Raw genomic sequence first — 27,322 nt, forward strand, 5'->3', positions numbered from 1 at the left:
TTTATATTTGTTGTATTTTATACTATGAGCATGTACTACAGATACAACATAAATGCACTAATTTAAAAAGAGGTTTTGGCTGGGTGTGGTGGCACAAACGTTTAATCCCAGCATTTGGAAGGCAGAGGTAGGAGGATCGCTGTGAGTTCAAGGACACCCTGAGACTACATAGTAAATTCCAGGTCAGCCTGGGCTAGAGTGAGACCTTACCTCAAAAAATAAAAAAATTTTAAAAAACCAAGAACATATAAAAAGAGATGTTTTAGCCAAGAGTGGTGGCTCATGTCTATAATCCCAGCACTCTAGAGACTGAGGTCAGAGGATCACTGTGAGTTCAAGGCCAGCCTGGGGTACAGAGTAAGTTCCAGGTCAGCCAGGACTGAGGTAAGCCCCTGCTTCAAAAATAAATAAGCAGGGCTGGAGGGATGGCTTAGCAGTTAAGGCACTTGCCTGAGAAGCCTAAGGACTCATGTTTGACTCTCCAGGTCCCACGTAAGCCAGACACACAGTGATGCACATGGTCATACATGTGCACAAGGGGGCGCACGTGTCTGTAGTTCAATTGCAGTTGAAGGCCCTGGCACAGCAATTTTCTCTCACTCTCACATTAAAAAAAAAAAAGTCAGTCTCATGGGCTTGCCTCAAAATAAATAAATGAATAAATAAATAAATATATAAATGAATGAATGAAGAAAGGAAGCTGTTTCTAGGAGCCAGGTATGATGATGCACGCCTTTAATCCCAGCACTTGGGAGGAAGAGGTAGGAGAATCGCTGTGAATTTGAGACCACCCTGAAACTACATAGTGAATTCCAGGTCATCCTGGGCTAGAATAAGACCCTACCTTGAAAAACTAAAAAAAAAAAAAAGCTGTTTTTATACCAAGTTTCCTTGAGGAGTGATGAGAATGTTCTAAAGCCACTGTGGGGAGATGAACCACGCATCAGTAAGTGAGTGAGCCACTAGGGGAAACAATGAGAGGTTTAACTCAAGAGCTGCATCTGCTGCCTAGACCCAGCTCCCAGCTAAGCACGGAAGGGAAAGAGCAGCTTCCGGAGCCCCTGGGCAGGCACTGCAGTGGAAAGGGCCATGTGGTTCTCGGTGGCTATGGGGGGGCTGTAGACAGGGCAAAAACAGGAATGTGCTAAAACTCGATCTGCTGACGCCACGCCTCAAAAATAGGCTCTGGAGCCTCGAACAACAGAGATAACCCCTCCAGCCAGGGCCTGCCTTGATAAAGGTATCTCCTGAAGTAGGGTGGGGACCAGCCCAGGCAAGGTGGAGGACACTGGGAGGACCCCAGAGGAAGCCCAAGCGGCTGTTCTCACTTTAATAAAGTGCAAATAAATAAGTAAGGTTAAATAGCCACCTTTAGGCCAGCACTCAGGAGGCAGAGGTAGGAGGATCACCATGAGTTCCAGGCCACCCTGAGACTACATAGTGAATTCCAGGTCAACCAGAGCTAGAGAGAGACCCTACCTGGAGGTGGGTGGGGGGAGAAGAGCTCACACAGCCTGTGGTCAGGCCCCAAGGTCTCCGTGCAGAGCAGTATATGGTTTTGCCTTCCTGGGCTGCAGTTACTGTGGTTAACCACCGTCATCTGAAAATACTAGTATCTGTCTTGACTCTTTCAAGAGAGTGAGGTCGTATTCACATAGCTTACTGTGGTGTGTTGCTATGAATGTTCTGATTTACTGTTATTAACTTCTTACTGTGGCCTACTGTGTAAATTAAACTTGATCATAGTCTGCATATAAGAAAAGGATGGTGTATGTTAGGTACTATCCATGATTTGGGGCATCATGGGATGTGGCCCCACATGTAAGGAGGGAGTACTGCGCGCAGATTTATATGATAAAGCAAGCTTGCCAGGGGGCTGTGCTCCCAGAAACAGGGTTCCCTGGCACCTACCCCTATCCCTTCAAGGAGACCAGGATGGCATTGGTGGGTCACTTTTTTTAAAGTTTTTAAAAAATATTATTTATTTACGGCTAGAAAGATGGCTTAGCAGCACTTGCCTGTGAAGCCTAAGGACTCCAGTTCAAGACTCTGTTCCCCAGGATCCACGTTAGCCAGATTCACCAAGGGGGTATATGCCTCGGGAGCTTGTTTGCAGTGGCTAGAGGCCCTGGCGCACCCATTCTCTCTATCTGCCTCTTTCTCTCTCTGTATGTCTCTCTCAAATAAAAAAATTTATTTATTTGAGAGACAGCAAGGCGGGGGGGGGGGGGGCGGAGAGAATGGGCATGCCAGAGACTTCAGCCACTGTAAATGAACTCCAGATGCATGTGACAGCTTGTGCATCTGGCTTACATAAGTCCTGAGGAATCGAACCTTTGGCTTCACAGGCAAATGCCTGAACCACTAAGGCTTCTCTCCAGCCCTCTTTTTCTTTTTTCAATGTATATTTATTTATTTACTTATTCATCTGAGGGGGGTGGGCAGATAGAGAGAAAGAGAGAATGGACATGTCAGGGCCTCCAAACACTGCAAATGAACTCCAGATGCATGCGTCCCATTGTGCATCTGGCTTACGTGAGTCCATGAGTCCTAGGGAATCGAGCCATGGTCCTCAGGCTTCACAGGCAAATGCCTTAACTTTCCCCAGCCCTCTTTTCACAATCCTTTTGTTTTGGGGAGATGCTGGGAAAAGCCAGACCCTTACCCTACTCAAACTACTGAAGGCTTCAGAACTTTTTTTTTTTTTGGTTTTTCAAGGTAGGGTTTTGCTCTAGCCCAGGCTAACCTGGAATTGACTATGTAGTCTCAGGGTGGCCTTGAACTCACGGCAATCCTCCTACCTCTGCCTCATAAGTGCTGGGATTAAAAGTATGCTCCACCATGGCCAGTTCCAGAACTATTTTAGCCATAAGAAATCACCCTGTATGGTTGTGTTCTGGGAAAATACTCAAATTATTTTCAAGAAATCAACAAGGCTGCTATGGGAACATAGGTATTCCTGGTTGGAACAGTGATGGGAAATTCGCCTGGGATAGACAGCAAGGTCACAGAGTGAGACCATGTATAGAGTAAGGCCACCACTCAGAGCCCCCCCCCAAAAAAAAGGCCTGGGAACACCTTGGAGGGCAATTGAAATAGGGCAAGATTTCTGTTCCTGTATATTCCTTTTGTTTGTTTGTTTGCCTATTAGACTTTTGGGACAGAATTTCATGTAGTCCAGGCTGACGTTGAATGTCTGATCCTCCCACCTTCATGATCCTCCCACCTTCATGAACCTCCCGAATGCTGGGATCACAGGTGTGCGCTGCCACACGGGGTGCTAGAGATCAAACCCTGTGCACACTAAGACAAGCACTCTACTGATGGAGCTACAGGCCCAGCCCTGCTCTGTGTGTCTCTGCGTGGCTTCCAGACTGTCCACAATGACCAAGGCTTACCCCCTTTATTTATTTGTTTATTTTTAATTTTTTTGATCATTTTTTTTTATTTATTTGACAGTGACAGAGAGAGAGAGAAAGAGACAGAGAGAGAGAGAGAGAGAGAGAGAGATTGAAAAAGGGTGCTCCAGGGCTCCAGCCACTGCAAACGAACTCCAGATGCATGCGCCCCTTGTGCATCTGGCTAACGTGGGTCCTGGGGAATCGAGCCTCGAACCGGGGTCCTTAGGCTTCACAGGCAAGCGCTTAACCGCTAACTCATCTCTCCAGCCCTATTTATTTTTTTAATAGAAAGCAGCGTCACTAACAAAAAACTGAAAAGGTGCAAGGATAGAAGTTATGTATCCACCATTCTCTGGGATGATGAAAGAATTCCTCAGTCTAGAAGTCTTAGCATTCCAGGAAGTCTCCCCGGCCAGCACTAACGGGAAGGCCCCAATGGCTAGCCCCTCACCCACCCTCCCCAAGCCCCCCTCCTCACTCACCGGTGGGTATAGTGTCGCCTTTGTGCTGGAAGAACTGCTGGATGAGGCTCCGGTGACGTGGTTCCGGTCATAAAGGGGCATGCCACCCCGGCCCCCTACCAGGCTTACAGAGCTCATCATAGACTTGCTGCAAGAGATGCCTGTGGGGGAAGGGGAAGGCACGTCAGGATGGGAGGCTCTGCTCTTCTGCCTCAGACCCACACCCCTGCCTCTGCTACTGACATCCCTGAGCTCTGATTCAGATGGGCAGGTCCTATCTGACCTGCGTTCCCACCTCCTGCAAGACTCTGACCACCATCAGTGCGAGCTCTCTGGGTCTCCGCTGTACAGTAAGGAGACACCAGCGCCTCCCCTGTGGCTGAGGACAGAAGATGCTAGGCAGACAGGACACCTATAGGGCACTATCTTCTGAGCATAACAGCCACCAACGTCTTTGTCCAAAGCAGTTGTGACTACCAGCAAGCAATCCTCAAGAGTGGGTCTGTTGGCACTCCACAGGAGGAGGAAGTGGGATCATGAGATCCTCACCTGTAAACTCTCCCACCTGCCCCTTCCTGCCAACTGTGTGTAGTTTTATTTTTAATTTTTTTTGTTAATTTTTATTTATTTATTTGAGAGTGACAGACAGAGAGAGGCAGAAAGAGACAGAGAGAATGGGCGCGCCAGGGCTTCCAGCCTCTGCAAACGAACTCCAGACACATTGCGCCCCCCTTGTGCATCTGGCTAATGTGGGTCCGGGGGAATCGAGCCTCGAACCGGGGTCCCTAGGCTTCACAGGCAAGCGCTTAACCGCTAAGCCATCTCTCCAGCCCCTGTGTGTAGTTCTGCCTGGGCTGCATGTGGTCTTGTGGTCTTGGGAGGTGCTGGAGTATATAAGGTGCACAAGATTAACTGAAGGGGAGGACTCCGTCTACGCAGCTATGGGGAGGTCAATGTCCACGGTGGCGTGAGACTTTCTGGTGATGTGGCTGCTTTGGGGTCACTCACACTCTTTGTAAGTAACTCCTCGCCCATGTTCTGTAAATGAAGCCACTACACTCACTGATTCTCTAAGTTAAAACTCTGACGGATTTGTACTTTGATCTGCAGCTGGTGTCCTGACTGCGGGAGCAGATGTTTGCTCATGTCTTCCCAAGGAACGTTCACGCGGCAGTGCTGGCATCTGCAGACTGCTGGAATGGTGGTACTGCCGCCACTTCAGCCTCCCGGGACCCCTTGAAAGACCCTGCACCCTGCCTCACAGGAAGAGTAAGGAGAGAGAAACCAGGACTGAGGAGGCCCAGAGCAGTCTCCAAGGTGGCTCTTGAGTAGAAGGGGCACTTTCAGCTCTCACAGGGCACAGCTCCAGTGACCCCAGCTGCCAGGGCAGACCTCAAGGACTGATGGTCCACGAAGCCACAGTGATGGCCCCGGGCACCTGCAAACACAGTCTGTGTTCCTGTGGGTGTGCCATTTGGTGGTGACGTGTTCCTCCGTGACCCTCTCTCCAGTCACCCCACAAACACCTGAGGCTCCTTACCTGGGAAAGGCCCGTGCTGAGTGCTGCCTGGGGCCATGAAGTTGAGAGGCACATGAGGGGTCCCACTGACATACTCGTGTGGAAAGGGCCCGCTGGCCCCGGAGTAGCGCTGACACATCACACGCTGGCAGACGAAATAGACCCCGCCCATGACGAAGAGCGACAGGATGATGCCGATGACTGGCCCGATGGCGCTGCTGTGGGCTGGGCTGTCGTCAGAAGGCGGCCTGGTTATTTCTACCAGAGGACAGACGGGAAAAGATGACCCACGTTAGCCCCGAAAGGATGACCTCCCATGGGGCACATACTGTATACCCCATAGGGCGGGAGTATGGAGAAGCTGGGCTTCCCAAGCCCCTGGACCCCAACCTCCCCGCTGCCTCAGGCCTCACACAGTCCTGCCCAGAATGCACATTCTCCCCCCGCTTCAAAGTCCTACTTCAGACCCCCCTCCCACACCTCCAGGGGACCCAATGCGGCGGTGCCAACCCTGCCGGAACCCACTCACCACACATGAGCTCATCAGAGCCATCAGCGCAGTCAGGGAAGGAGTCGCACTGCTGTTTAATGAGGACGCACTGGCCACTGGCACATCGGAACTGGTTGGGCAGGCAGATGGCTGTGAGGAGGGCAGAAAGGCATGGGCTCAGAGGCACTGGAGGGCAGGCGATGGCTCCCGCCCCATCATCCAAGGCCCAACCACAAAAATCTTGTTCCAAACACAGAACCAACAACAACAACAACAAAAAAAAAAATGCTTTCAGTCAGGTGTGGTGGTGCACGCCTTTAATCCCGGCACTCGGGAGGCAGAGGCAGGAGGATTGCTGTGAGTTTGAGGCCACCCTGAGACTACACAGTGAATTCCAGGTCAGCCTGGGCTAGACCACCACTCTACCTCGGGGAAAAAAAAAAAATGCTTTCTAGGACTGAGCCAGGGGTGGTCATGGAAAATCCAGTCCTCCCCTCCCCCCATGACCCTTTTTCTAAGGCCAGAGGAGGGATCATCAGGGACAGGATGCTCCCCAGGAGGCACCTAGTCTGGATTGGGCCTACACAGAGGAGAGAGCAACAGCCCCCGCCAAGGTCAGTCTGGGTTCTTGGAGACGCAGGACCACGAACACCACCAGGAATGCCACCTCCCTAACCCAGACAAGGTGAGGCAGTGGTGCGTGGCAGAACTCCATGGAGGCAGAAGCTAGGTCACCTCCTCCAACACCCGGGAAGAGGAGAGTGATCATGGGAGGAACCACCACCCCCTGCGCACCCGCCCAGATGCTGACCTGCAAAGGTCACGGCTACCAGGCTTGCACATAGCATCACTCTAGAGAAACCCTCGCCTGGGCTCCCTCCTAATCCTGCTAGATTCCCTGCTCTGAGAAGAGGAGGAAAGGGTAGTCCATCGCCTCCACAGTGGGCAAGCCAGCACCTGAGAGAGGACCAGTTACCACAGCTGCATCTAACACCTAAATAAAACCAGGAGAGCGGGACGAGGGAAGGAAGGATGACAGATCACCCATGATGCTGAGAAATCACAGACTACAGCATCACTGAAACGAGTGGCCACAGGGCTGAGCAGACCTTTCTGTAACGGTCCTGAGATGAAGCGTGTGGGCTCTGAGGGCCCATAGCGTTCTACTGCCAACCACTCAGCTCTCCCAGCTTAGCGTGAGAGCAGTCCACACGTACATGAGTGGGCTTCGGGGTTCCAAGGGAGCTTTATTTACAGAAATAGTAGCCAGCTGGGTTTGGCCCATGGGCCACCATATGCCAACTCCTGGCCCATGGCTACCAAATCCTCAAAGGGTTGGTGAGCTACAAGGACTTAACTGTGGCTTTACAGAAATACCTGGGAGGTTATTCCAGGCACTTGTCTTCTGAACATCTGCTCATGCTAAATGAAGATAAAGGACGGTGGTGACCAGACAGCGTCTGAGTCATCAAGAACACAACCCGATGGTGTCGGGAGAGACAGCAAGAGAGACCACAGGGGCAGCTCTGTGGCAGTCCTGGGGCCATGGTGCTGACAACATGTGGCAGGCAACCAACCACGCAGATCGTCTATCAAAGGGATACTCAGAGCAAGGAAAGAACGGATACGTTTCACTGGCAAGACCTAAAGGAATAGCTGGGGATCTAGCTCAGGTGGCAGAGTCATAGCCTCGCATGCATGAAAGTGTGAGTTCAGACCCCAACACCACATGAACCAGCCATGGTGGCACATGCCTGTAATCCAAGCCTTTGGCAGGTGAAGACAGGAGGATCAGAAGTTCAAGATCAAGTTTAAGCTACGTAGTGAGTTTGAGGTCAGCCTGGGATATGTGAAGCTGACTCAAAAGAAAAAAGTTTCTAGCCGAGCATGGTTATATGCCTTTAATCCCAACACATGGGAGGCAGAGGTAAGAGGATCGCTGTGAGTTCGAGGCCACCCTGAGACTACATAATGAATTCTAGGTCAGCCTGGACTAGAGTGAGACCCTACCTTGAAAAACTCAAAAAAAAAAAAAAAAAAGTATCTGAAGATCCTGTCAGTCAGGCCTGGAGGGATGGCTTAGCGGCTAAGGTGTTTGCCTGCAAAGCGAAAAGACCCAGATTCCATTCCCCAGGACCCACGCTAGCAAGATGCACAAGGGGTGCATGTGTCTGGAGTTTGTTTGCAGGGGCTGGAGACCCTGGTGTGCCCATTCTCTCTCTCTCTTACTCTGTCAAATAAATAAAGTGCTTAATACTGAAGAGTTACTTGTTCTCAGCACTTTAACAAAAAAAAAAAAAAGAGAGAGAGAGAGAGAGAGAGAGACTGCCAGTCAGAGTGAGCCCAGACAGTGAGCACTATCCCAGACTGTTCAACATAGCACAACAGTGCCTTTTAGGACAGCATTGTATTGGGGAGGGGGTGGGTAGAGAGCCACAGAAATTACCAGCTAAACTACTGGACTCACCTTGGGTTTCTGCAAAAGTCCCAGTAAGATATAGGAAGACAAGAAGAAGTCTTATTCCTAGCCTTAAACTCAACTGCCTTGTGGGACAGACAGGGTCAGATGGCAGGGTTTTCCATGTTGCACCTAGAATTCACTTCATCCCTTCCCACACAGAGCACAGTTTCCCTTTAGGAAGAAGAAGAGGTTTTCCAGAACCCCCCCTAGTAAAGGCCAGACGGGGCCCCATGCTCCCAAAGAGCCCTGCCCCAGAGTACGGCATGGCCTCGGGGGAAGATGGCAGCCAGGACGGGAAGAGAAGGTTCTCACCATCGCAGTCGGCCTCATCCGAGCGATCCTGGCAGTCAGCCTCCCCATCACAGCGCAGACGCAGGTCCACGCACTGCCCGCGCGCGCACAGGAACTGGGAGGCTGAGCACACGGGGCAGCCTTCCTCGTCGCTCTGGTCATCGCACTCAGGGAAGCCGTCACAGCGCCAGGCCCCAGGGATGCAGTCAATCTCCCCGGTGGCACATGCAAACTGGTCAGGGGAGCAGGTGGGAGGCTCTGCAGAAAGCAAAGAGAACATGATTGTGTAAGTTCCACCCAGTACACCAGGCAAGGGCACAGCTGGACTTCAGAACACCAGTCCTGTGTGTCCCTAATGCCCCTCCGACCCATGCTGGGCACTACACCCACACAACTCCAGCAATGGCCCCTGCTCATGCCCAGCCTTTTGCCCAAGCACAGATACAGGCAGATAAATGAGAAAAGTCTCCTGGGCTGGAGAGATGGCTTAGTGGTTAAGGCACTTGCCTTCAAAGTCAAAGGACCTAGGTTTCACTCCCCACTACCCACATAAGCCAGATGCACAAAGTGGCACTTGTGTCTGGAGTTTGTTTACAGTAACAGAAGGCCCTGGTGTGCCCATTCTCTCTATCTGAATAAATTTTTAAAGAAATGTGGGTTGGAGAGATGGCTTAGCGGTTAAGCGCTGGCCTGTGAAGCCTAAGGACCCTGGTTCGAGGTTCGATTCCCCAGGACCCATGTTAGCCACATGCACAAGGGGGCGCATGCGTTTTCGTTTGCAGTGGCTGGAAGCCCTGGCATGCCCATTCTCTCTCTCTCTCTCTCTCCCTCTTTCTCTGTCACTCTCAAATAAATAAATAATAATAAATTTTTTAAAAAAACTTTAAAAAAAAGAAAAGAAATGTCTTCTACAAGGAGTCACACATCCCCTCCTTCCTTTCCTTTCTTCCCTCCCCCTTGACTTCTGCCCTCCCTCTTTCCAGACAGGGTCTCATGTAGCCCAGGCTAGCCTCAAACTATCTAGCCCAGGACAACCTTGAACTCCTGATTCTCTTGCTCCGATTACCAAGTCCTGGACTACCCAGTGTGCCCACTTTATTCAATGCAGGTCAAACCCAGGGCTTCACGAATGCTAGACATACACTCTCCTGGGAACCTGTGACTTAGGCAGGAGGCATGGCGCCTAACAGGGTGGAAAGCAGAGCAGAAACTCAGCCCTAACTGCTGGACAGCTGGGCCCCTTTCTTTGTCCTCCATCTTCCCTCAGCTACTAGGGCTCACGGACAGTTCTCTGAACATGCCAAGCCTTCCTGGCATGTTGACCCATCACGCATAGCGTGTCAGCCTAGACACAACTGAGTGCCTGGGTGCCCAGCAGGAGAAAGAGGGCAATGAGCACCCATGCCAGGGAAGTGCAGTCAGGGGCTCTGTAGGGGCTAGCATGGGGCATGGTAGAGGAGTCGGTGGATTATCAGTCACAATGTCCTGTACACCTTGCTATGGAGTGGACACAGCATGCCCGGAGGAAGAGCAGTGTGGGGGACCCTGACAGAAGGACGTATGGGGTTAGGGGCATGGGGTGGGGGGAGAAAAGCCACTTCCTGTTGGGGACTATGAAAGACACTCCACCCTTCACGGTTCTGACAGTCTCTTGCCACCTCAGCGTCCACCTAGAATAGAAGCTGAATGTTCCCAGTACTGAAGCCCAGTGATCCTTGACTTCTTCCTCATTCCGCACCTCCTTTTCCTCTGGGCTCCTCAATGTGGTCGGATCCACGTGTCTGCTCTATCCAACTGCTCCCTAGTAGGGCCCCCTCTGGGACAGCTATGTGCAACCTGCTTATCTGGCCACACTGACCACATACCCTGTATGGACTGGGCACATATGCCATGGTGACCACCTCTACCACAGTATGACTCCTGGAAATGAGCTTGCTCGCAGAAAAGCTAGCCGAGACTCCAAAGCGAGGGCTGTTTGGAAAATACCCGGGTCTCAGTCAAGACACTGGTCCATGATCACCTGTCTCTCTGCGTGCTCTTTGACTTCCAAGAGAGGGAGCGCAACAGGAAAGCCAATGAATGTACCTTTAGGATTTGTAAGTGACTACACATTTTTAAAGATGTCAGTCATTTATTTGAGAAGGAAAGAGAAACAGAGACAGAGAGAGAGATAGACAGAGAGCACGGGTGTGCCAGGGGCTCCTGCTGCTGTGAATGAACTCCAGCCATATGCACCATTCCGTGCATCTGGCTTTACGTGGGTACTGAGGAATCGAACTCAGGCTGTCAGACTTTGCAAGCAAGTGCTGCTAACCACTGAGCAATCTATCCAGCCACCCATTTTACTCTTTCAAAAATGTTTGGCAGTGCTGGAGATGGAAGCCAGGGTCTTTTTGTTGGTGGGGGAGGGGCTTCAAGGTAGGGTTTCACTCTGGCTCAGGCTGGCCTGGAATGAACTCCAGATGCACGCATTACTTTGTGTATCTGGCTTTAAGTGGGCATGGGGGAATTGAACCTGGGCCACCAGACTTTGAAAGCAAACACTTTTAACTGCTGAGCCATCTTCCTTAGCCCCATGTGTGTAAGCTTTAGACATCTGGAACCCATGTGCTGCCCAGAGCTCTGGGACTAACCCAGTGACACAAGATGTGGCCAAGAACTTGAGCAACCACAAGAGCTCTCAGGAAACAAAAGCCTGGCTGTCTCCACTGGGTGTGGCTAAGAAAGGACACACAATGTCCAGCAGAAGCCCCAGGGCACTGGATCTGGGAGGAGTGAAAGCCTGTCTGCCACTCAAGCCACCCACAAAGAATAAGCACCGAACGTGGCCACCACAGAGACATGGACAGGGACAGGGACTCACGCTGCACACCTGAGCTCACGTCTCCAAAGGCTCTGTACCAGCCACTGTTATTTGCCTGACCATGGCTGGGAGCAAGGGATGCGGCTCTGTCATGGGTCAGCAGTTGAAGCAGCCATGGTGGAGGCTAAGGGCAGCCATGGGACAAGGTCAGATTGACCAGCACCAAACTAGAACCCAAGCATCCCTCAGCCACTGTGAAATCTGAGGGGTCACTCAGCCTCCCAAAGCCTCCATCTCCAACAGAAGCCACCACTCTATACCTCAGGTGTCATTGCACAGGGAGTGATAGTGTTCACAGGAAAGAACTAGGCACACAGGGTAGGACAGGGGTGATAACAGAAATGGCATAGCTGGGGTGCTGATCACTGACGCAATCTAGATCCAGTCTTGTCCATCTGGCTCCTTACACACCATCAGGCCCACACCCAAGAGCCTTGGCCAGCCCTTGCCCTGTGGTCTATCCAGAGAAATGGCCACATAAGACTGAAAGGTATCTGCACAGAGAACACACACCCCTTAGGCTGTGAGAAGGAGCCACAAACTGAGCATGGCAGTGCGCACCTATAATCCTAGCACTTGGGAGCAGGAGGCAGGAGGATCAGAAAAAGTTCAAGATCAACCACGGCAACATAGTGAATTTGAGCAAGCCTGGGGAAAGACACTCTTAAGATAGAGTCAAAAACGAAGGTGGAGGCTGGAGGGATGGCTTAGTAGTGAAGGTATTTGCCTATAAAGCCAGAGGACCCTGTCCAAAGTCCCAACAAGAAGCACCAAGGTTACACTTACCACCACAGGTCAGCAGGTTCTGTAGGAGCACGAGGTGGATCGGGCACGAGCACCTTGGTGTTCCATCACCCTTGGCGATGCAGATGTGGGAGCAGCCGCCGTTGTCTCGGGCACACGGGTGGGATGCTGCAGGGACAAAACAACATGGCATCAACGGTCTGGCTCTGCCTCCTAGCTTCAGGACTGGTGGTGCAGAGGAGGGCCAGACATCTACAGCATACGCTCCATTTAATCTTCTTAGCAGTTTATTTCTACTGACGAGGAAACCGACACAGAAATGGAGCACAAGGAGGCCAGCAAGGGCTGGAACATCTAGAACCACGAGTGGCAATGACCTATGCTCTTTCTAGGCTAATTATGTCAGGTGCCCATTCTAATGATGGGAAGCTGACTAACATAAAGGGACATGGGATTGGAAGGGGGGTGGGAGAGGGGCTGGCCCAAGACATGAAAAAAGAGTTCCAATAGACAGCCAAGAAGAAAATGAGACTGAGGCCGGGCGTGGTGGTGCACACCTTTAATCCTAGCACTCGGGAGGCAGAGGTAGGAGGATCACCATGAGTTCAAGGCCACCCTGAGACTACATAGTTAATTCCAGGTCAGCCTAGAACAGAGTGAGACCCTATCTGGAAGAAAAAAAAAAGAGGCTGAATGTCGGTTGTGGTGGAACACGCCTTTACTCCCAACACTGGGAAGCAGAGGTAGGAAAACCACCTAGTTGGAGGCCACCCTGAGAGTACATAGTGAATTCCAGGTCAGCCTGGGCTAGAGCGAGACCCTATATCAAAGACTAAAATGCAAAGGGGGGGAGGGTAAGAAAATGAGGTTGATCCTACAACCTGAGCCTTGAATGAGTCTAGAACAGGATTCTTCACCAGTCTTAGTGAGGAGCCCAGCTCAGATGTCATTTTTCTTCTCTCCCTACAAGACCTTGGGCAGACAATTCCACTATGCCCTAACTTCTAGTCTGAAGAACCAAGACACCATGAGGCGCTGATTTAAAACATGAAGTTTCATGAGGCCTCAACCGCCCTGAGGAGCTAAGGCAGTTTATGGTTGCTGCGGGGTGGGGGAGGATGCCCTTCTCTTCAGTGGTGTGGCCACTGATAAACTGCACAAGTAACTCCCTCCCAAGCTCATGCAAACAACCTTCATTTAACTCAGTGGGTCATCAAAAAAAAAAAAAAAAAAGGGACGGAATTACCATGGGATATTTTTTTTTTATAATCATGGAAAATGTTAATAAAAATTTAAAAATTAAAAAAAAATAGGAAGGGGACTAGTTGCGAAGAAAGGATTTATTGGGAATGAGGGAGGGGGGCAAGAGAAGCTAATTGCAAGCAAATATGATCAAAATGCATTATATCCTTTCATGAAACTGTGAAATAAATTTAATGCAGATAAATTAAAAAGCATATAGAAGTGTGTTATTTATTTATTTATTTATTTATTTATTTATTTATTTATTCTGAGGTAGGCTATCATTCTAGCCTGGGTTGACCAGGAACTCACACTGTAGTCCAGGCTGACCTCAAACTCGTGACTACCTTCTACCTCAGCCTTCTAAGTGCAGGGATTACAGACATGAGCCACCACACTCGGCTTGATGTATGCTTATTTTTGTAACAGAAAAATAAACTTTAGGGCTGGAGAGATGGCTTGGCGGTTAAGTGCTTGCCTGTGAAGCCTAAGGACCCTGGTTAAAGGCTCGATTCCCCAGGTCCCACGTTAGCCAGATGTACAAGGGGGTACATGCATCTGGAGTTCGTTTGCAGTGGCTGGAGGCCCTGGCATGCCCATTCTCTCTCTCTCTGTCAATCTCAAATAAATAAATAAAAGTGAACAAAAAAAATTTTTGAAAAATTTTAAAAGACAAATAAACTTTATATATAGAAAGATGCAGGTAAATAAATAAAAATAAGATAGTAAAATCATTATGTTTGGGGTGTACCGCAAACAAAAATGGCTGCAGAGGCCCGGAGACATCCAGACTGTTGCCAGCCTTCAGCGCCAGGCCCACAACCTCACAGAGCTCTCACACTGGCCACCCATCTATTTCCAGGGGTCACGGTGCTCTGAGCAGTGCCACCCGCCCCCCAGGGGTCCTTACCCCTACCGCTGCCCACCCTCACATACAGAACTCCTCCAGGCTGACTTCCTCCACAGCATGGACGCCCGTGAGGTGGGCCACTCGGCCCTGGACACGAGTTCGCTTGTCCCCAGTGGTCTTCTCCACGCGCTCAATCATCTGCTGCTGGCGGTCAATCCAGTAGAGGTGTCTGCCGAGCACTGTCAGGCCCATGGGCTGCACGATATTGGCATCCTCCAGGGTCAGGCGGTTGGCCCCTGTGGACAGGACCAGGCCCCCTGAGTGGCAGCTGGCTCGAAAGCCTTGCCTGTGCTCAGCTCAGGAGAATGGAGGTTTAAAGAGAGGGCTACCAAGGAACCCAGAGGACTTCAAATGCTGCCAGCTGGGGCAAATGCCATGGAAGCAGAACAGTCACACCTCAGCTGGTCTTGGAGTTAAGGGCCACCCACACTCCCTGACTGTGAACCCTGCAAGAGCAGGGTTCTTCCCCTCCCTGCCCACTCTAGGACTCAAGCCCTCCCCTGTGCCCTAACTCCTGCCTATCTACAGCCCAGGGCCACACACGGAGCTAGGCTTATACACACAATACACCCAGAGTCCAGCACGCTGCCAGGTTTGCAGCAGCCCCGGGACAAGATGGCAGTTACAGGAAACAAGGAAGGCTGCACGTCAACGAGAAGATCCCTCCGTGGGCTGCTGAGGATCCGGATGATGGGGGGGGGGGGGCATGTACCTGACAGGTCACAGCTCTCAATGCGCTTGAGGTCGGCATCCACCCAGAAGAGCTTGCCCAGTGTATTGTCCACCACAAGGGCCACAGGGCGGATGAGGCCTGTGGTGAAGAGGACCTCACGCTCTGTGCCATCGAGGGCGGCACGCTCGATCTTGGCAGCACGGTCCTGCATGTTGGTGAAATACATATACCTGCGGGAGGGCAGAGGCGGGAGCGGCAAGTGAAGGACGTGCGTGTGCGTGTGCGTGTGCCTGTGTGTGTGTGTGTGTGCGCGTGTGTGCCAGGACCTCCCACCACTGGGCCAGACTCCAGCACCAGCTCCTGACCCTGTAGCCATCCGGTCAGACAGCCCCGGCCGGGGGCCTGTCGAAGCTGGCCCCAGACATATGGAGGGAATAGTAACCCCTAAAACTCATGCCACCCCAGAGCCTCAGGAAAAAGCTCTTTGCAAATGCATGAAGGACCTAGGTACGGTCCCTCTGGGTTAGGGTGAGCTCCAAGTCCTGCAAGAGAGATCTACACACATGGGCCATAGAGACACAGAGAAAGGGCCAGGGTGCAGTCAGAGGGGGAGACTGGAGTGGCATGATGACAAGTTAAGGAACATCTGTAGCCACTGAGGCTGACAGATCACATTAAGTGTCACAGGGATGTGGCTCTGCCAACACCTCGAGTTTGGATTTCTGAGCTGTGGAACCACAAGGCAACGAATGCACATTGTTTTGTTCTATGTCGGTCAGAGGACCTTTGTCCACGCCCCTGCCCAGCTGCTGAGGAGTGCAGGCTCCTTGGAGGGCGCTCATGGCTCCAGAACAACCACTGAGCAACTAGGGGTTCTGCTCGGAGGCCTCTGCGAGCTACAAGGCCGGCACTACTGTCCTCATGGTCACAGGCAAGGACATTGAGTCTCAAGGGGTTGTGTCATGTGCCCAAGGTCACTCGGGTAGAACGTGCGGGAGTCGGGTTTGAGCTCAGGCACACTTGCCGCAGAGCCCGTGCCTGCTCGGGCCGGCCGCAAGAGGAGCGAGCGCCGCGATGGGGCCGCAGCCCCCAGCCTAACTCTCATGTTGCGTGTCCCTCAGCAGCTCATCGCTAGCTCAGCTTCGAGCCTCTGCGCTGACCGCTCTCCCTCTCTCCGCTCTGTAAGCTCAGCTTTGTTCCCGAGCTTTGTGGCAGGGGCTTTAGGTCCCTGTGTTCCCCAGTTACTATACTTCCTTTGGGAATTGTGGAGCCTATCGCCAGTTCTGGGTGCCTTCCCACCAACCTGAGACTCTGGCCAGGTGCAACTAAGGTGGAAGGCATGTGGCTCTAGGGCCCAAGATGATCAGATTGAGACACAACTCATGAATTAAGTATTCATAAACTCACTTCCCATCCAGCCCTCACTTTCTGCTTCCCAGGGTTATGCTCTGTGGGGCCGTGGCTCACTCTCTCCCCACCTCTGCTCTGTGGGGCCATGGCTCACTCTCTCCCCACCTCTGCTCTGTGGGGCCATGGCTCACTCTCTCCCCACCTCTGCTCTGGCTGCTAAGCTTGGGCTCCTGGGAAGCTGTTGAGTGCCATGCTTGGAACATCAGTCCCCAGAAGCTAGCATCACAGGTGACAGGGACCAGAAAATGACCACACAGGTGAATGGGATGTATCACCTCCCCCAGCCCCAGCACCCACCCATCCTGGTGGCCTCCTACCCTCGCTCGGCGTTAACAGCGATGGCCCTTGGCTTGTCCCGATCTCCCCGAAGCACCACACCCATGGCATCCCCGTCCAGCCGGTGGACATTGATGGTGTTGGTGGCCTCACACGTCCAGAACAGTGTCCGGCTGTAGATATCGATGCTGAGGTCATGGGGCTGCCTGTCCGGGCTTAGGCTCTGGCCGGATGAGGTCAAGACGGAGGGCTGCGGGACAGACACAGGCCGATACTCGCACCGTGCCGCTGTGCCCAGAGGGAGGGCGGGCCCGCGAGACCTAGTTCAGCCTCCAAGTCAAAAACTCCAACTGACCTGGGGACATTTACTCTCAAATAGGTTCTTGTTTGTTTGTTTTCAAGTTAGGGTTTCACTCTAGCCCAGGCCCTTGGCCTCTGGAGTGCTGGGATACAGGCATGCATCACCACACCCAGCCAAATAGGTTCTTTTTTTTTTTTTTGGTTTTTCGAGGTAGGGTCTCACTCTAGCCCAGGCTGACCTGGAATTCACTATGGAGTCTCAAGGTGGCCTCGAACTCACAGCAATCCACCTACCTCTGCCTCCTGGGTGCTGGGATTAAAGGCGTGTGCCACCATGCCCGGCACCAAATAGGCTCTTTAAAAAAATTTTTTTTTTGTTTATTTTTATTTACTTATTTGAGAGCAACAGAAAGAGACACGAAGAGGCAGATATAGAGAGAGAATGGGCGCGCCAGGGCCTCCAGCCACTATAAATGAACTCCAGATGCGTGCGCCCCTTTGTGCATCTGGCTAACATGGGTCCTGGGTAAATGAGCCTCGAACCAGGGTCCTTAGGCTTCATATGCAAGCGCTTAACCTCTAAGCCATCTCTCCAGTCCCCAAATAGGTTCTTAATGGCTTGCTCTGCTACAAGCTCCTCTTTTTTGTTCCATTCCACAGTGCTCATTACACTGGACCAGACTATCCCAAATAGGTTCTTAATGACACGATAGAACAATCAGAAGAACTCAAATATGACCTTGGATTCCAGACAACGTGAAGGAATCCACCAAAGGGCCCTAGCTGTGTGTCACCAGACTGGTAGCTATCGGCTCCCCTGTGCTGTCCAGCACACACGTGGCCAACTGTCAGCTGGACAAGGCACAAGTACCTCCTCAGGAGAACCTCCCACAACTCTTTTCCATTACCCAGAACCCCCTGCTTCACATAAAATGCTCAAATCTTGTTTTTGAAGAAGGGTCACCTCTGCTCCCTTTCCTTGGGGACTGCAGAGCCAGAGGTGGGTACACAGCAGGCACAGGGCACAGGGCAGGTAAGGGGCATGGCACAGTTCAGATATATTGGTCAGGAGATGCCAGCAGGTGGTATGCATGGCGTCTGCTGGCAGAACAGAGCCAGCCTTGGTTTTCAGTGCCCCTCCCACACTTCCTAAGTCTCGACCCAGATAGCTTTAAAGACCGGGCCTGACCTCAAGCCATCACTACAGTCAGAGAGGAGACTAGGCTTTTAGTGACCCCCACAAAGAGTTGCTCCCAAAGGGCTTTGTTCAATGGTACAGTCAAGAGAGGACTCAGCATCAGCCTATCTCCCACACGCCAGTGCCCTGATTCACTGTTTCTCCTTGGGTGACTCCATAAAGCCAAAGGCATTTGGTTTCTTGGTAGCACAGTCTGGTGCAAAGGAAGCTAAATTACCCGGGCTCTGTGACTCCAGACCAGGAAAGGATGGTGCCAGCAGCTCTGCTCCCTACGCCCTCCAGGACTCAGGAGGAATCCAAGCACAGCAGTTTGAAACAGCATGCTTTGGAACCTCTCATCTCCTGTTCCCAGCAGGTAAAAGAGCAGGAATGTCTATGGAGCAAGAGGGGCTTGAGCCAAATGAAGATCCTACTCTAAGTCCAGCCTCTGGCTCCCCTGAAAAGACACACCCTGCCCACCCCACCAACACACATACACATGCACACACCCACGTGTGTGCACTAGCTCCTGCCCAGCCCTGTGTGGCACTGCAGGCACCTGTTAATGCCTGAGCTCAAAGCATCCATTTCAAGACGAGGCATCTTTGGATACAGCCTCTGCACTTGTTACGGACTAGCAAGCAAAGCCTGCCATCAACTCCAACCAGCAATCTCCTTTCCGAAAGCCACAGGGCTCCCCAGCCTCAGCCCTGGGTAGCCAATGGGCAAGAAGACAGGCAAGATCTCCATGGGCCCCAGCAGGGCTCGGCAGATGCAGAACTAGACTCTGGGAATTTAGCATCAGAACCATCGCCCAAAGGAGTAGAGGGTAAGCTCCATGCTGGTCTTGCCGTCTCCAAGCAGACCAAGATGAGGTGGCAAGCGTCATAGCCTGGCTGCTTATAAAACCAGAATTCTCGGGCTGGAGAGATGGCTTAGCGGTTAAGGCCCTTGCCCGCAAAGCCAAAGGACCCAGGTTCAAGTCCCCAGGACCCATGTAAAGCCAGATGCACATGGCGACGCATGTATCTGGAGTTTGTTTGCAGAGGCTAGAGGCTCTGGTATGTCTAGTCTCTCTCTCTCCCAAATAAAACAAAATAAAAATAAAACCTGAATTCTGGTTCTCACATAAGAAACCATTGCTAATACAAAACTCTTACTTACCATTGCTAATACAAAACTCTTACCCTTTACTGCAATCAATAACCTATTTCCTCCTTGGCATGAAACCTTAACAAGCTGGACATGTTCCTAAGAGCATGAAGTCACAAGAGGCCAAAGGAAAAAGCAGCCCAGTGTCCCCCAAGAGGTGAACAAACAAGCCATACATCACTGTGCATGCAGTGCAATGTTTAGCCTTCAAAAGTAAGGGAGTTCTAGCCGGGCGTGGTAGCACATGCCTTTAATCTCAGCACTTGGGAGGCAGAGATAGGAGGATCACTGTGAGTTCAAGACCACCCTGAGACTACAGATGAATTCAGGTCTTCCTGAGCTAGAGTAAGACCCTACCTTGAAAAAACCAAAAGCAAAAAGCAAAAACAAACAAAAAAAAAAAGTTAGCTTACATGGATTTACCACAGTGAAAACAAATTAATAGGAAAAAAAAAAAAAAGAAAGAAAACACCACAGTCAAGTAGCTAATAGTACGATCAGAAGCCCTAGAGGGTGGGGTAGGCAAGGGACAGGCAGAGCCTGTCTTCCACGTCCCCAGCTGCAGGGACACCACAGAAAGAAATCTCTCCTCAGGAACCTGTAGGCAATTTGCACCCAGGAGCTTTCTCACCAGGGAAGCCACAATAATCAATTAACACCCACAGTGACTGCCACCTGTGCCAATAAGCAAGAGTAAGCCAGGACCAGATTAAAGTGCTGGCCACTGGCTTTCCCCATCAATGGGGGACATGTGCCTCTCACTACCAGCCAGGTGAAGGATTCCGTCCAGAGGAACATCCAGTCCACAGGGACAGCTGTGAGGTTGAAGCATTAAAAAAAAAAAAAAAAAATCTACTTTATGCCATGGAAGGTCATCTGGAAACCTGACATGTGAGGGAGCTCTCCTCTGCCTGGCTGTCACAACGCATCAAGATATCACTGTGAAGCTAGACGATCCCCCACACAACACTACACTGGGAAAGACTCTGCAGCTTTAAAAAAAAAAAAAAAAAAAGACATCTTGAGAAAGGGCTCCACGAGCTGAGCCAGGCGTGCCTCCACATGAAACAATTTGAGCACAACAGGCTCTCTATACGTCTGACTGTTCACCGTTTCTTTGTGGAAAATACAAAGTGGATGGAGAAGCCAGCATGGTGACGCAGGTCTGGGATGCCAGCACTTAGGAGGTAGACACCAGAGGATCAGTTCAAGGCCAGCCTCAGCCACATGGTGAGTCTGAGGCTAGACTGGATTACAGGAGACCCCCCCCCCCCGTTTCAATGAAACAGAACACAAAGCGCATGCAGACACCTGCCCTGGTACCAAGCCCGTGAGGACTTGTTGACACACCTCCACTTATGTACGAGGAGCCACACCCAGCCACACCTGCAGTGAGAACGTTCCATTCCATCCCACTCTCCATGAGGCTCTAGGAGTTTCATGAAAAGCCCTTGGATGCCCACATCCACAAGCCAGTGCCAGGTCTACATGCCCCACCACGCTCATCACACAGCATTACTATCGTGGGCAGCCATCATGCATGGGACTGGCCACATAAAGCGACAGACACACTTCTGTCCCCATCCTCCTTTCTGTGTGTCACTGATGGGAGTTTTTGAGGGTTAGGCCCTACCTCTCTTTGTCCCACAAGCCGTTGTTTCTGCTGTGCAGTTTTGCGCAGGGTGACAACTTTCAGGAGTGTGTACGGCAGAACTGGTTACACAGGTCCCATGAAATAAGACATCTAGTATGGCCAGGGTCAGCTACCCCTGAGCAACACACACCACCTTGGTCGGACACAATCCCAGGGGTTGGACCTTTTCCATGTTAATGACTATGCTGGTAACTGAGAAGTCCAGTTCCTCTCTCAATCAGTCTAGGGTTGCACACACCCTGAGTAGCACCTGAAATTACATAAGCTCCGTCCAAATCCTTAGTAACTCCAAGCCCTGCTCAGAAAGGAGGGAACAGCCCAGAAGCCAGGATAAGTTCCAGTCACAAGCACTCCCCACACCCTGCCCACGGGTGCACCTGCCTGGGTTCCATCATCCTTGGCTCTCTTGATGTTTTGGCGGCCATCCACCCAGTAGATGAATTTGTCCAGAGGGTCATAGTTGATGGCCTTGACATTCCTCAGCCCATGCAGAGGCAGGATGAGGTCTGGGCTGTGCTGGTCATCAGGGATCATCCGGCTGATGGCGCATTTCTGGCTGAACAGCAAGAAGGTGGAGGGCGCTGGAGTGGGACAAACACACCAAGGGCTGCACGTCAGCACGTGAAAACTGAGGGCTGGCAGCCCACGTGGTTCTAGTCTCGTGGCAGATAAGCGCAGGACCCACTAGAAACCTAGAGAAGAGTGGGTGGACTCAGAGCCAACCCCCTGGGGCAGATAATGGGCAGTTTTATTCTTCACGCTAAGTATGTCTTTGTTGGCCCAAAGTAAAGTGCATAGGTCATTCCAAAATACACACTCGCTTCTTTCTTTTTCAGACAAGGCCTCATGCAGCCCAAGCTGGCCTCACATTTGCTATGTAGTTGAGGAGTTTGATGAGTTTGAATTTCTGATCCTCCTGCCTCCACCTCTAGAGTGTTAAGATTACAGGTATGTGCCATAATGCTGGGATTATGTAGTGCTGGGGAATCAAACCCAGGGCTTTGTGCAAGCTAGGCAAACACTACCAACTGAGCCACATCTCCAGCTCTAGACACCTATATTTGAGGCACCAAGCTGGGGGCATGAAGTCCAGCACCATACAAACTAGACAGACATGGCGACGCACACCTGTAATCTCAGCACTCAGGTGGCAGAGGTAGGAGGATCAGCAGTTCAAACTCATCCTCAACTAATGAATTTCAGGCCAGACTGAACTACATGACACTCTGCCAAGAGAGAAAAGAGAAACAGAAGACAGAAACAAAGAGAGAGACCTAGACCGTGCTATTGAGCTATGCCTAGGGCTGGATGTGGTCCAGATGACAGTGTGCTCCAAAGAATGCCAAATGCTGAGGAGAGGCCGGTTCCTACGAGAGCTTGTGGTGGGACAGGCCTGTACTCACAGAGGGCCATGGGCAATCAGTCTTAGATCCCCTGGAGCTTACATTTCTGTCATGAACATAAGAACACAGAAGTCTGCCAGCTCTGAGGATGAGCACTGGGTAGAATGAGCTGTCGTGAGGCCATTGGTAAGAGGTCAAGATAAGGGACTGTGGAGCCAGCGTGACTCCAACCTCTCGGTAAGGTGGTCTTGGGCAGATACTACATATCTCAGCATCTCAGGTCCCTTGGCCGTGAGATGGGGCCTGAGATGCTCCACCCTATAAGCTACAGTCTTAGCTGCCACAGAAAACACAGGACAATGACAGTGCTGACAATGCACGTGGATGCTCTCCTGTGTGACTGGTTTTCACATCCCAAGCTCCTCCCACAGAACCCACTGGCTGAGGGTTTGCCCCATTTGTTTGTGTCTCAATGGAGCAATAGGTCCTTTGCCCAGCCTGAGACACCAAGCAGCATCATGCAGCCTACAACCTGCCCAATAATCCACGTACCCCATGGCACCCCTACATGAGAAGCCCTTTCCCACCTCAGTTCCCCAGTGCCAGATGATCTAATGCGGAATTAAGGCACGGGCTTGAGGGGAGGGGGTCAAGACACTTACGGCTACAGTTGCGGCTACTGGGGTCCAGGGTGTAGTGTGAGGCGCAGCCACAGCGGTGGCCTCCGGGGACGGCAAGGCACAGCTGCCCGCACTGGCCGTTGTTGTGCATGCAGTCGTTGAGGCCATCCTGGCGAGAGGAGTGGAACACCAGGATGTCCATCACAAAGTCCAGGTGGCCTTGGATGAGGGTGCGGTTCCGGCCGCTGGTCTTGTCAGCCCGCTCGATGCTGTGTAAGTTCCAATCAGTCCAGTAGATGTAATCACTGTACTGTGTCAGGCCGAAGGGGTGTGGAAGGTCGTCAGCAATCACCACGCGCTCCTGCCCTGCATGGGGACGCAGTACACAGGTCAGCCAGGGAACAGTCAGGCCACCAGAGCTCAGGGTGTCCCAGGTTAGGCAGGCCACCCCTGTAGCACAAAAACCACAGCTGAAGCCAGAAAGCCTCAATGGCTTCAGAAAATGAACAGACTGGCCAAAATCCCCTACCCAGCAACCTCTACCCCAGGATGCACGTGCAAGAGAAAGGCACATGGTGCCCAGATTCAAATCCCTGATACCCACATAAAACTAGGTGCACAAAGTGGTGCATGCATCTGGAGTCTGCAGCAGCTAGAGGCCCCATCATGACCACATTCTCTCCTTCTATCTCTCTGTCACTCTCTGCTTGTAAATAAATAAATAAATGAACTTTTTTTTTCTGGTTTATTTTTATTTATTTATTGGAGACAGAGGGAGGAGGAGAGAGAGAGAAAATAGGCACGCCAGGGCCTCTAGCCACTGCAAACAAACTCCAGACCCATGAGCCCCCCCATCCCCCACTTGTGTATCTGGCTTATGTGGGTCCTGGGGAATTGAACAGAGGTCCTCTGGCTTTGCAGGCAAATGCCTTAACCACTAAGCCATCTCTCCAGCCCCCCTTTTAAATTTTTTATGAGAAAGAAAGAGAGCGCATGTGTGTGTGTGTGTATGGGTGCTCCAGGACCTCTAGCCACTGCAATGCTTTCTGCATCTGGCTTCACATGGGTACTAGGGAATCCAACACAGGTCATTAGGATTTGCAGGCAAATACCTTAAAAGCTGAGCCATCTCTCCAGCCCAAATATAAATCTAATACTTTTTAAAATTTTTATTTATTTTGGGCTGGAGAGATGGCTTAGCGGTTAAGCGCTTGCCTGTGAAGCCTAAGGACCCCGGTTCGAGGCTCGGTTCCCCAGGTCCCACGTTAGCCAGATGCACAAGGGGGAGCATGCATCTGGAGTTCGTTTGCAGAGGCTGGAAGCCCTGGCGCGCCCATTCTCTCTCTCTCCCTCTATCTGTCTTTCTCTCTGTGTCTGTCACTCTCAAATAAATAAATAATTAAAAAAAAATTTTATTTATTTTGTTTTGTTTTGTTTTTCGAGGTAGGGTCTCACTCTGGCCCAGGCTGACCTGGAACTCACTATGTAGTCTCAGGGTGGCCTCGAACTGACGGCGATCCTCCTACCTTTGCCTCCCGAGTGCTGGGATTAAAGGCATGCGCCACCACGCCCGGCTTAAATCTTATAAAATTTTTTGACCCTAGAGTCTTAGTGGGACTCCATTAATCCCTTGCCCAGTGTGTAGACAAGTCCCATAATGGCCCTGGGCCTCAATTTCCCTACCAATGAATATCTCTGCCATGGGGTGGCAGGTCAAATTCCAGTCCTGCCATAGGGCTTATCTAGCCCTGGAGTGCATCACGCTTATACCAATATAATTATGGCAAGGGCACTTGGACAGTTCACACCCCAGGCCGAGGTGAAGTCAGCGAGTACTCGTGGCTGTATTCATGCCTCACTCTGGTATAAGGCACTCAGGCCAGCACAAGTCACTGGTGAGGAGAGGTCAGTAAGCTGTTCCCTGGACACCCACTCTGCCAACCATCAGCCTCACCCAGCATGTTAGACGACTCAATCATGTTGGTGTCCAGGTCCGTCCAATACAGACGCTGGTCAGCATAATCAATGGTGAGGTCGTTGGCCCGGCCCACCTTGTCCACCAGCGTCATGCAATTGGTCCCATCCATGAAGGCTCTCACGATCCTGGGCTTGCCGCCCCACTCTGTCCAGTAGATGTAGCTGGAAGGCAGCGGGGAAGAGGTGAGTCACTGCTCATCACAGGGTTCAGGGCAGAGAGCAGTCACCATTTTAGGGCCTCGGCCTTCTCTCCTGGAGGAGGCCAGTCAGTGGCATCCCCATTTTTATTATTCCAGGCATGGTGGCTCACGCCTTTAATCCCAGAATTTGGGAAGCAGAGGTAGGAGGATCACCGTGAGTTCGAGGCTAGCCTGAGGCTACACAGTGAATTCCACATTAGCATGGGCTAGAGCGACACCCTACCTCTGAAAAACACTAAAAAAAAACAAAAACAAAAAAGAAGGGGCCAGATCCCTGCGGCAGCCCTGACTTGCCCCAGGAGCTGTCCTGCCTCCTCCTAGACAGGTTGGAAAATAAAATACTTAAATGTGGTCATAGACAAAAGCGTGCAAAGGAAGCAATCACAGGAAAGACCACCCAGGCAGGGGATGAAGTTGACTGAGCTGGTGGGGTGGCGGTACGGTTTGTGAACCAAGAGGGACATGGCAAATACAGACGGATGAAGAGAGTAGAAAACTGGACCAAAGACTAAAGAGCACTAGCTAGCTCTTCCTCCTCCTTCCACAGTACATCCAAAAAAAAGAAAAAAAGCATTCACACCCGCACTGCAGGAAACTGGCTGTCACACCTGGACCTCTCTTCATCCTGCCTAACATCCTGAGCTACCAAAACAGCATGTGCTCCGGGCAGGGTTCAGATGATCTGCAGGGCGGGCACGGAAAGGGACACCTGGGTCCACAGAGACTGCACTCTGACCCATGTGGCCCCAGTGCCCAGGGCAGTGCCTGGCTGCCTCTCAACATAGCCATGGCTCAGGGGCCCACAAGAAGTGCCTTTGCATTCAGCCCCAAATCTAAGTCCAAGGCCACTTCTGAGGAGCAAGATGGCCCTGCAACAAGGAAAGGAGGTCTGTCTGAATCTGAGATGGCTTTTTTATATTTGTTTGTTCGTTTGTTTTTATTTATTTGAGAGCAACAGACAGAAAGAGGCAGAGAGAGAGAGAGAGAGAGAGAGAGAGAGAATGGGTGTGCCAGGGCCTTCAGCCACTGCAAACTAACTCCAGAAGTGTGCGCCCCCTTTGTGCATCTGGTTAACATGGGTCCTTAGGCTTCTCAGGCAAGCACTTAACCGCTAAGCCATCTCTCCAGCCTGTTTTTTCGTTTTTTTGTTGTTGTTGTTGTTTGGATGTAGTGCTGATCTGACCAACCATAGCTTCTCTGAGCCTGAGTTTCTATGTGAGTAAAATTAAGAGACACAGACACTGGCCCAGGTGGCTCACTGAATAGTCCAGCGAAAGCAGCCAGCTCAGTGCTAGTAGCAGCTTCCACTCTGGACTCAGTTTCCCCATGGGAAATGAGCTAAATGGTTTCCCAGGATCCTGCCAGCCCTAGCAACCTTCCAAGCTAAAGGCAATCAGTACAATGTACCTACAGAATGCCTAGTGGGGCCAACTGGATCACTGCCTGGGCTGGTGTGGACAGGTGGGAGGGACGCATATGACAGATGAAAACAGTTCTTACCCTTTAGTGGGGTCCAGGGCCAGGGACCTGGGGTTGTCCAAATCCCTCCACACAAGCACCTGCCGGAACTGCCCATCCAGACGGGCCACTTCAATCCTGTTTGTCCCTGTGTCGGCCCAGTAGAGGTTCTTGCCCATCCAGTCGACAGCCATGCCTTCAGGGTAGTCAAGGCCAAACTCGATCACGTGCTCCACTGAGCTGCCGTTCATGAAGGCTCGACTGATGGTCTGAGGTCCAGGGGAAGGAAAGAGCCGTGTTTACAAACCAGAACTTTTTCCTTCTGTATGTGCATGTATGTTCATGTGTGTGTGGGTACACATATACGTGGAGGCGTGTGGAAGCCAGAGACCGACAGACATCAGGTGTTTACCTTCTTTGCTCTCCACTGTTTACTGAGGCACAGTCTGTCACTTGAACAAAGAGCTCATCAATTCGGCTAGTCTGGTTAGGCAACTTGTCCAGGGACCTCCTGTCTGCCTGCTAGGAACCAGGATTACTGTTGGCTTACCACTCCCACCTGTGGGTAGTGAGGATTCAAACCCTGGTCCTCACACTTGTGTGAGGTAAGTGCTTTATCCATCCATTGAACCATCTCCCTAGCTCATAGTTCTCTTTTTCTTCAAAGAACCCTTATAACTTAAAATCAGTAAAAACCTTA

At 51.4% G+C, this 27,322-nt stretch overlaps 1 protein-coding gene across 1 annotated transcript in view; it reads right to left on the reverse strand.

Annotated features, from left to right (window-relative positions):
• Positions 1-27,322, reverse strand: part of Lrp5 (LDL receptor related protein 5) — a 144,141-nt gene that overhangs the window by 13,393 nt on the left and 103,426 nt on the right. The window contains exons 10-21 of the mRNA XM_045151411.1: positions 26,665-26,891; positions 24,942-25,126; positions 23,030-23,353; positions 21,406-21,605; positions 16,783-16,991; positions 15,095-15,285; positions 14,409-14,618; positions 12,273-12,398; positions 8,645-8,881; positions 5,911-6,021; positions 5,403-5,639; positions 3,884-4,023 (exon numbers count right to left, since the gene is read on the reverse strand). Of these exons, the coding sequence (XP_045007346.1) occupies positions 3,884-4,023; positions 5,403-5,639; positions 5,911-6,021; positions 8,645-8,881; positions 12,273-12,398; positions 14,409-14,618; positions 15,095-15,285; positions 16,783-16,991; positions 21,406-21,605; positions 23,030-23,353; positions 24,942-25,126; positions 26,665-26,891 (2,397 nt within the window). The remainder of the gene's footprint in view (positions 1-3,883; positions 4,024-5,402; positions 5,640-5,910; positions 6,022-8,644; positions 8,882-12,272; positions 12,399-14,408; positions 14,619-15,094; positions 15,286-16,782; positions 16,992-21,405; positions 21,606-23,029; positions 23,354-24,941; positions 25,127-26,664; positions 26,892-27,322) is intronic.

The sequence above is a fragment of the Jaculus jaculus genome, chromosome 1 (genome assembly GCF_020740685.1).
Source record: "Jaculus jaculus isolate mJacJac1 chromosome 1, mJacJac1.mat.Y.cur, whole genome shotgun sequence".
Taxonomy (NCBI): Eukaryota; Metazoa; Chordata; class Mammalia; order Rodentia; family Dipodidae; genus Jaculus; species Jaculus jaculus.